This window comes from Thalassophryne amazonica, chromosome 16, assembly GCF_902500255.1.
Source record: "Thalassophryne amazonica chromosome 16, fThaAma1.1, whole genome shotgun sequence".
Taxonomy (NCBI): Eukaryota; Metazoa; Chordata; class Actinopteri; order Batrachoidiformes; family Batrachoididae; genus Thalassophryne; species Thalassophryne amazonica.
The window spans coordinates 4,779,040-4,789,525 of NC_047118.1; the positions used below are offsets into that span (position 1 = coordinate 4,779,040).

At 40.9% G+C, this 10,486-nt stretch overlaps 1 protein-coding gene across 1 annotated transcript in view; it reads right to left on the minus strand.

Annotated features, from left to right (window-relative positions):
* ngfra (nerve growth factor receptor a (TNFR superfamily, member 16)) overlaps positions 1-10,285 on the minus strand; it is a 65,681-nt gene extending 55,396 nt beyond the window's left edge. The window contains exon 1 of the mRNA XM_034191098.1: positions 10,137-10,285. Coding sequence (XP_034046989.1) covers positions 10,137-10,281 — 145 coding nt within the window. The 5' untranslated portion in view covers positions 10,282-10,285. The remainder of the gene's footprint in view (positions 1-10,136) is intronic.
* Positions 10,286-10,486: the final 201 nt, after the last annotated feature.

The window sequence follows — 10,486 nt, forward strand, 5'->3', positions numbered from 1 at the left end:
AATAGAGTACGTCAAATTTATGTGTCAGCACATTTGACTGACTGAACGACTCCAAATGGGGCGGGCGGGGGGGTGGGGGGAGCTGGTCATTAGGAATTCCCCCTCCATAGATTTTCAGAGTGTTTGCTTTAATAAAACATAATCATCTTGATAATTGTCCCCAATAGAGCAATGATGATTGAGGTGCAGTGATTACAACGTATGGGTCTAAAAATCACCGTTGTTGAAAGGATGCGGTTTTACATCAGGGAAAAATTAACGGAAAATGATCCACTCCAGACTGTGACCCCCCCCCCCCCCACACACACACACACACACACTTCAAATGCTGATGTGTTTCAGCTCCATTAGTGCCATCAATAATGCATCTCTGGATGGCTTTGAAACTGGCACATGACCATCCACCATCACCATTTTTTTGTAAAATATTTGGTCAACATAGCCACCATTTGTGAATAAGCAACATTAGAAAAACTGCATCATATTATATTTAGCACATAATTGTTACCCTGTTTCGTTGAGCCATGTAGATTCCCTGCAGAGACGATACAGTGTCTTTTTTTTTAGGACACTGCACTGCAAAATTCTTCATCACCACATTAATTATGAAACTACTGTGTTGGTGCAAATTCAAGTGGCTTGGCTGCGGCCATTAAAAACTGTCATATTGCCACGGCTCCATCAGTTCGCGAACATCAAGAATACAAAAATACAAGATTTCACTCAAAGAAAATGTTGGAGCACAGATTTAGTACAATTAACTACACAGCAAGCCATATTATAGATAGATCAGAAATTTGTAATGAAATGCTCAAAAAAGACAAAGTCAAGTTTAGATCTACAACCCCTGGCAATAATTATGGAATCACCGGCCTCAGAGGATGTTCATTCAGTTGTTTAATTTTGTAACGGTTACAGTAACGGTTACTTTTTTAGACCAAGCAGAGGGAAAAAAAATATGGACTCACTCAATTCTGAGGAATAAATTATGGAATCACCCTGTAAATTTTCATCCCCAAAACTAACACCTGCATCAAATCAGATCTGCTCGTTAGTCTGCATCTAAAAAGGAGTGAACACACCTTGGAGAGCTGTTGCTCCAAGTGGACTCATGGCTCCAACACGAGAGATGTCAATTGAAACAAAGGAGAGGATTATCAAACTCTTAAAAGAGGGTAAATCATCACGCAATGTTGCAAAAGATGTTGGTTGTTCACAGTCAGCTGTGTCTAAACTCTGGACCAAATACAAACAACATGGGAAGGTTGTTAAAGGCAAACATACTGGTAGACCAAGGAAGACATCAAAGCGTCAAGACAGAAAACTTAAAGCAATATGTCTCAAAAATTGAAAATGCACAACAAAACAAATGAGGAACAAATGGGAAGAAACTGGAGTCAACGTCTGTGACTGAACTGTAAGAAACCGCCTAAAGGAAATGGGATTTACATGCAGAAAAGCTAAACGAAAGCCATCATTAACACCTAAACAGAAAAAAAGCAAGGTTACAATGGGCTAAGGAAAAGCAATCGTGGACTGTGGATGACTGGATGAAAGTCATATTCATTGATGAATCTCGAATCTGCATTGGGCAAGGTGATGATGTTGGAACTTCTGTTTGGTGCCTTTCCAATGAGATTTATAAAGATGACTGCCTGAAGAGAACATGTAAATTTCCACAGTCATTGATGATATGGGGCTGCATGTCAGGTAAAGGCACTGGGGAGATGGCTGTCATTACATCATCAATAAGTGCATAAGTTTACGTTGATATTTTGGACACTTTTCTTATCCCATCAATTGAAAGGATGTTTGGGGATGATGAAATCATTTTTCAAGATGATAATGCATCTTGCCATAGAGCAAAAACTGTGAAAACATTCCTTGCAAAAAGACACATAGGGTCAATGTCATGGCCTGCAAATAGTCCGGATCTTAATCCAATTGAAAATCTTTGGTGGAAGTTGAAGAAAATGGTCCATGACAAGGCTCCAACCTGCAAAGCTGATCTGGCAACAGCAATCAGAGAAAGTTGGAGCCAGACTGATGAAGAGTACTGTTTGTCACTCATTAAGTCCATGTCTCAGAGACTGCAAGCTGTTATAAAAGCCAGAGGTGGTGCAACAAAATACTAGTGATGTGTTGGAGCGTTCTTTTGTTTTTCATGATTCCATAATTTTTTCCTCAGAATTGAGTGATTCCATATTTTTTTCCCTCTGCTTGGTCTAAAAAAGTAACCGTTACTGACTGCCACAATTTATTTTCCTGATTTCTTATAGTGTTTCTTAAAGCCAGAAAGTTGCCATTTGAAATGACTTTAGTTTTGTGTCATGTCTGTGATCTGCTTTTTTTTCTACAAAATTAAACAACTGAATGAACATCTTCCGAGGCCGGTGATTCCATAATTTTGCCAGGGGTTGTAGCAGCCACCTGCTAGCTCAAGCTAGCCGCAACTAGCAGTGACCGTCTGAACCTGGCACACACTAGCACTCACTCGAGACTGTGATGCAAACAATGTTTATTTATGCTGTAAAGTTGAACATTTTAGGTGGCATTAGGGAATGATTCTTTTTGCACTTCCATATTGACTTCATTTGTCAGCACTGGAGGTTGCCAATTCGGCGTAAGAGGACCTGACAAAAGTATTATTTAACCTTTGCACTTTTATCTTTACTTTGTCATCTTTTTTAACAGGCGTAACGCTTCGACCAAACAAGGCAAATTTTAGTTTAAGAGATAATCTGGTCTTTTTTAGCTTCTGTTCTGCCTTTGAGCGATTGGCCGCGTGGGACTGGAGCTTCCTCCACCGCTGCAGCTGAAGACCCACCAAAGGAAAATCTCCACTTTCTTTTCCCTTCATCCTCTGTGATCCGTAGTTGGAGGCGATTCTTGATGCTGTTTTAGCTTTCACCAAACGAGGCCGTGATTCTGCTTCCTTAAATCCCCGGTGAGTCCCGGCGTATTTGACCAGCGAGGCTTCTTTTTAAACGCTACACTGACTCCTGAGTTTGTCAGCAAGACGGTTTTTTTTCTGAATGGTTCACTTAGTGAACCATTTCTCCCGCGACAGCAAACAAAAGTAGAAGAGACTGATAAATATTTCAACATCGCTGATGCCGGTGGTCGTCCTGAGGGGGGCGTGTTACGCTGACAGGAAGTGGGGAATTAAGGCAGCAGGGTGGGGGTGGGGTTGGAGGGGCCTCGTGGTAAGTATTCACCGATATTTACCGTGAGACAGGAAGTGGATGTGCCAAATCTTTTTTTTTTTTCATTTCTTCACTTTTAATTATTCATATCTGCACTTTTGAAAGTCGCCGCTGTATTTACAGACTTTCTTTTTTCAGTAAAGTCCGTGTTTTCAGCCTCTCAGGAGCAAACAAATCCATCTCAGCCCGATTCGAGAGCGTGTGTTCCTGGAGGACTTGAGATTTTATCATTGAGAGGGAAGAAAAATTATAATAATAATAATAAACAATACTGAAAGCAATGAAAATGCGCTCGCACCGGAAATTGAGTGCATCCTCCTGAGTGTTTGTGCGTAATTGTGGAGTGTTGTCAGGCGAGAACACCTCGGCTGTGCTGCAGAGCGCGATAAGTGCCCGCTGTTGGAGGCACAATAAGCTTTTCAATACGGTTTAATTAGCTGGATCAAGTGAGTAAAGATGCTCTGATGTAACAGTGCACGTGATGAATGAGCAGATTGTGCCCTTTGGTGCCCCGGCTCTCTAATACCGTTTTATCTGTTAATACAGACGATGAGTCATAGCGAGAAGAGAATGGAGGGAAGGGGGGGGCTGGTTAAAGAAAACAAGTACAAGGTAGAAAATGGAGAGAGAGAGGGAGAGGGAGAGGACAAGAGTCAGTGGGGAAGCGGACAGCGTGAAAAGAGAAATCCTCAATGGAAAAACATTGGAGCAGTTCTGCACAAGTTATTGCAGAAGGGAAAGATGCAGCACCAGTTTGCCATCTGCGCTTCACCCGCTGCTTTTTATGGCATGAGCATAGAACATAGTATAACGCAACACACAAGACAAACCCCTGCATGACATCAAAGTGGAGACACACTCCAGACACGGCTGAAGTGTGGATGCATTCCTCTGCAGACTGCACTCAGCTCGTGGACTCTCTCTACAGACTTCCTGCTACAGTCACTTAGACTATTTGTTGATGACTGTTAATCACATCTAACTCCCTCTGGTGTGTTTGGATTATTCAGAATCTACTCTACTTAGTATATCTCCAAGGATGTGAATACACTGTGTTTCTATCACGCTGTTCCACCTGAAGCTGCCATGCAAAGGTGCTCAAATGCATACCTGGAACACATGGATTGAGGACCTTGCAGAAGTCCAGTCAAGTCCGGGAGCATGCCCTGATCCACAACACCACAGAACCACCCATGTCATGGATGGCAACCCCCCAGGCAGACAACCATCCATTCACCACATCTCTAAAATAACCACCTGCTACAGTCAGGAGAAACATGGACATCCCTTGGTCTTCTCAAGCTACTGGGGTCCTCAACACTTAGGTGCCTGCATGCTGCATCATGCACAGAGAAATGGACCACATGGCCAAAATGTCAAAGCTGTCACTCCCTCACAATGCAAGTGATCCTCCTCATCTTAGTCTGTCTTTGTAACCACTTGTTTGATACAAAGTCATTCCAGTGGTCCTCAAGGATTCTCCAAAGACACCTAGCACCAAAGACAACCAGTCAATGCTTGAGGTCACTGGTTAGCATCCAAGTATCGTAACCATAGAGCAAAATGGGAAGCACCAGCATCCTAAAGACTTGGACCTTTGTTCACCTGCAAACATATCAACATCACCAATAAGCACCTCTGTCCAGTGACCTCATGACTCCATAAGCTCTTCCAAGATAACTCTCAATCTCAAAGGCAGAGTGCCCACAGACATGTACAGTGGCCTCCAAAAGTATCACACATTTTACAATAAAATTCAAAACGTGCAAAAAAATAGCAATTTGTTAAATTACCTCCCTTAAACTCTAACTCAAAGAAAATCTCTACAACTTGATATAAATTAGTTAAAAATATAAAAGCCAAGATGATGGGTTGCATGAGTAATGGAACGCTTTGGTATAATACCTGTAGTTTTATTGCCAGTTTTCTTCAGACAAGTCAGGGGATGGATACATGAACATTTCCAAGTCACTGAATATGTCTTGGACTTTATTTACATTAATTATGAAGGAATACAAACAGTATGACTGTGGTAAATCTGCATGGAGTAGACAGTTCTCAAAACTGAGTGACTGTGCAAGAAGAAGAGTGAGGGAAGCCACCAAGACACCCAGACAACCCAGAAAAAGTTATAGGCTTCTGTGGCTGTGATTGGAGACATTGTGCACAGTGCAAGTTTTGCATTTTCTATCCCCAGTTATACAGCTTCATGATGAAGTGGTATAAAGGAGGATTTTCTTTCACCAAAACATCAAATCCTCGGCTTGCATCTCAGATGTACCTTCTGGCAAATTGTAGCTGAACATTCAAGCCTTCTTTTTAAGAAAACCCCAACTGCAATTTCAGCAGGCCAGTTATTGGTGCGGTAGGTGTGGCTTGAGGACTAGGACATGTGCTTCTGTACTATTCAATTTGAGGATAAACTTCTCACTTGTTGAATGAATAGAGTTTGTCCAAAAAAGACAAGAAAAACTAAATGTGATATTATATTTGGAAGACAATCTGAATATATCCCGGAGATTTAATTTATCTCAGCAGTGATACTTGTGTATCTGCGTCCTCTGCCTTTGAGATCCAGAGACGCCTGTGAAGAGCTGATAGTCGACTTTGGTGATGCCATGTTTTTTGCAGGAGAATGAAGGTCCCAGTTTGTTGGGTCCTGGCACTTCCTGTCTTATTGGATGGTTTTGAGACTTGACTTAATGCAATAACTGGATGTCTTTGGTATGATCAGATGATCTTTGGGTTAACCTGGAATGACTTTGTGTCCAACAGAGCAGTTACTTGTGGAGGCTCGGCACGGAGGTGCCTCAGTGTTGAGGACCCCCGAAGCTGCAGAAGGCCAACTGGACGTGACCATGTTTAAGTGTCTTTTAACAATACAGATTCAAATTTTAAATGCATAGGAAGGACAAACGTCTCTGGAATATTTTTACACACATTTGTCAGTTGCACGACACTCCGATACGACCTTTGACTATGTTCACATGAAACTGATTTACAGCATATTGTACTACAGTTTTACCTCAAGGCACCACACTGTTCTGCACATAGGGAATTGGCTCGCTGCCCCTCTATCGACTTGCGCTGCTCTCAGTTCCTCTTGGCAAAAAAAAAGGTTCAAAGCTGTGAAATCAAGCCGATGTAAGATTCTTAATAAGGCAATGCAAACATTAGCATCTGCTGTGCTAAAGTTCAGAAGTTCAGGGGATAACGAGGGCATCAATTTTCTGTGTGAGGAAACACGTTGCCATTCTGCAAACATTACGATGGAATTTGATCATTTCCCTTTAAATGACACCCGGTTCTTATTGAGGGTCTGTTTTCCATGAATTTCTTTGTTTTGTTTTTCCACTCAACCGTTCTTATTGACATCAACCATAAGCCAGTGTTTACTTTTTCTCTCTCTTTATTTGTAATACGTTTATAACAAGCATTTGATTTCTCCATTGTGCACCATGAAACATCATAACATTTAACATTCAGAGACCGCGGAGACGCGTTACTCTTCACAGCGCGTGATGCCGCGTGACCTATGCTTTGACGTTTACGTAGCGCACTCCGTCGCAGCGTACATACCAGTGTCATAAAGGTCAAAGAGAGACACAATTGCGGTGCCCTGATTGGAGGAGAATGTATTTATTTGTAGAAACAGCTCTTGTCTTCTGCTGCGGTGTTGGCGCAGCTCCCAGACGCGGTCTGCCGAATGAGCTAATGGTTCGCAGCCTGAGCTGAGCTGTAAGCAAACACATTTGGACCCACTTACAAGCATCAGACCAACGAATTCCTGACCTATGTCTCTGGACACTTGTAAAAGCAACGCAGACCCTATGTACAAATGAGCAGATTGGACAATCACTTATTTTGATAGGTTTTTTTTTTTTTTTTTGGTATTCAATCAGACTCTGAACTGACATCAGGATTACATACAACCTGAAGTTCAGCACAAGATTTTACGCTGATGACTGACTGATATAACTGGACAGTTTGAAAGTGGCCAGGACTTTGTGAACTTTTTTCTCGAGGACTAGCATGAACTCCTCCTCCCAGAGCTCCTTCATCTCCAGTGTTGTATAGTAACAAAGTAAAAATACTTCACTACTGTACTTAAGTACGTTTTGGGAGACTTGTACTTTACTTGAGTTTTTTTAATTCAGCTTTTTTCACTTTTACTTCACTACATTTCCAACCTTAATTGCATTCTTCTACTCCAATACATTTTCTATGCGCCATGCCGTTACTCGTTACAAAAAAAAAACCACACACACATGAAGCAGTGCTTCGATCTACGATTGATTCGTGGAGTCATTGTTTTAATTCGCTTTATCCTATTTTTTCCCCGCTAAAACCCTGAAGAGCATATGTCTGTGAGTAATATTTAATATTTTTATGTTAAACCGACCTGTTAATAGATGTATTTTATAACTTAAAAATGGGGCCGATGCTAAAGCGTTAGCATGTCTATGGCGTTTTCAATGTTAAAATTAGCATTAAGCACGTTTGTGTTGATTTGTTTTCTGTATAATTAATGGCTCAGCATTCATTGTCGTAAAACAGTCAAATTGTAATTTTTTTAAATGTATTTTTATTCCTATATTAATAGTAATAGCAACAACAATAATAGTCTACATAATAGTCAATAATAATAGACTAATAATGTTACAATACAATTTTAGTGAAAGAGACAAAAAGAACCTAATGAAACAAAACACAACAGAAAAGATAAAACTATGTAACAATGACATTCATATAGAAATAAATAACTGTTTCCTGTGAACACCTAGTGAGTAGTCTACTCTCATTTAGGTTTGGAAACCTTGTTTCTGAAGTGTTTTTGTGTGATGTGCACAATTTTCAGTACTTTGACTAATACTACCAGTCATTAACAAGCCTAGATAAACTTTGTAATATTAAAAAAATCAGTCCATTTTTGATTATTAACATTTACTTGTACTTTTACTTTCAATACTTGAGTACATTTAGTTGTACATTACTTGTCATACTTAAGTACAATAAATACTAGATACTTGAAGACTTTTACTTGAGTAGCATTTCATTCGGTGACACTGTTCATCCCAGTTGGTTAATCACCAGACTCCATAAGAACAAACATACAGTAGACATTCAATAACTCTTTTTCCCAGCACTTGTAAAATCGTAGGGCTTCAACTGCAGCGTGTCGGCCTTAAGGCCAGCTCCTGTGTCATGACTCGGTCTTGGCTTTGGCCAGCCTTGAAGAATAAGTTGAGGCTGATTCAAGGGATCTTGTTTTTACCTGTTGACCTATTATTTTTAACCTATTACTTTCCACCAAACCAAAATGTGCCCCTTTCACAGTAACTTTATGCATGTGATGGTTTATTAATTAATGTATCATTTTCTCGTCACCACAGTACTACACACACACATAGACAGTGTTGCCACAGTTACTTTGAAAAAGTAATTCAATTATTGATTACTCCTTGAAAAAGCAACTGTTACTTTACTGATTACTCAGTTTTAAAAGTAAGTCAATTAGATTGGTAGTTACTTTATTAGTAACTTTCAGAAGCTGTCGACAACAACCCGCCTGCCGCCTCAACATGAAAATGATAACCAGTTTTGTCAATTCTCACTTTATTGGAAGTGCATTTTGAACAGAAAAGTAAACAATGAAAGTCCCCCCGTGTAGCTGTCATGGACAGGAAATCTATCGACACTAAAATCTTTTTTTTGTTGTTTGTTTGTTTGCTACCAGACGGGAAATGTTTTTCTGCTTTAAAGATGAAGATTTCAACTTTAGCTTCTATCAGAAGTGACTCGTTTTTTTGGGTCCAGCCTCAAGGGGCTGTTCAAGGGACTGCATGTTTTGGTAGTTTTGCGCTAAATTCATTTGTCACCACCGGAGGGTGCCACTTGCTTCTGAAATGCAAAAAAAAAAAAAAAAAAGAATTGGACATGCCTCAAACCCAAGTGTGATTTGTATTTTAGATCGTGAACTATAGATTGTTTAGATGGGGCCACAACTCTTGAGGGGTACAGCTTTAATGAGTGTGGGTATGCTTTGTTGTGCTTGTTGTTAATATATGTATATATTTAATTGATTGAAGACCCAGGACGTGCTTAAGGGATTATATGTCCCAGATGGCTTGGGAATACCTAGGGATCTGCCAGGAAGCACTAAATGACTTGGATGAGGATAGGGAAGTGTGGGATGAGCTGTTTGGTCTACTTCACCATGACCCAGAAAGTGGCAGAAAATGAATGAATGAATAATTGAAAATATTAGTAAAACAAGAATGGCATTCAGAAAACACAAACCACCAATCAAGAGAACAGTAGGTATTACTAGCTCTTTGTGACATCATAAAGTGGGTTATTTTAAAAAAGAGAAAAGGGAAAAACTTTGGGGCAGATCTTAATATTTTTTCATTTTCTGATGCTTATCTGGGTCTGGGTTGCGGTGGCAGCAGACTAAGCAGCTCATCTCATACTTCCCTATCCTTGGTCAAGCCCTGTAACTGTTCCAAGGGTATCCCCGAGATATTTCCAAACCAGCTGGGAAATATAATCCCTCCAGTGTGTCCTGGGTCTTCCCTGGGGCCTCCTCCTAGTTGGATGTGCTTGGAGGACCTCCCTAGGGGGACAACCAGGGGGCATCCTCACCAAGTGCCCAAACCACCTCAACCTGCTCCTTGATGCAAGGAAGCAGTGGTTCTACCACGCTGTGGCAGATCTGGATTGTGATGAACATTGAATCAAGAAAGGACAATCTGCACAACATAATATTAAAATGTAACCTTTTTTTAATAAAATTTGGAATGTTTTTTTGTTGTTGATTTTTGGGCAGTATCTTGGTGACAGACTGGTAAGAAGACATAACCTTCTTCTCCTGCCACGTCATCAAATTTATACCTTTCAAACATGCAGAAAGAGGAAAACTCTACTCACTGTCCAGACACTGGGCGCAGACTGTCTGCATGCTGCCACACTTCTTCACCACTCCCTCTCCGGGCGGGCACTCCATGCAGCATTCGTTATTTTTGGTGTACTTGCCTGAGTCACAGGGGAGGGGCTCCGTCTTTGACGCTGACATGAAGGCCACCTGATACATGGGAATAGACACACGTTAGAGAGGGAGACAAAGGTAACAGCACACACAGTGAGCCGATGTGACTTATACAAATAGTGACTGATGAAAATTGCTGCCAGGTGTCCAACGCGATCCTTAAACCCAAACCGCTATCAGGACTCATCATAAATCATGGTATCTCCACCAGTGAGGCTGCACACTTTGAGAG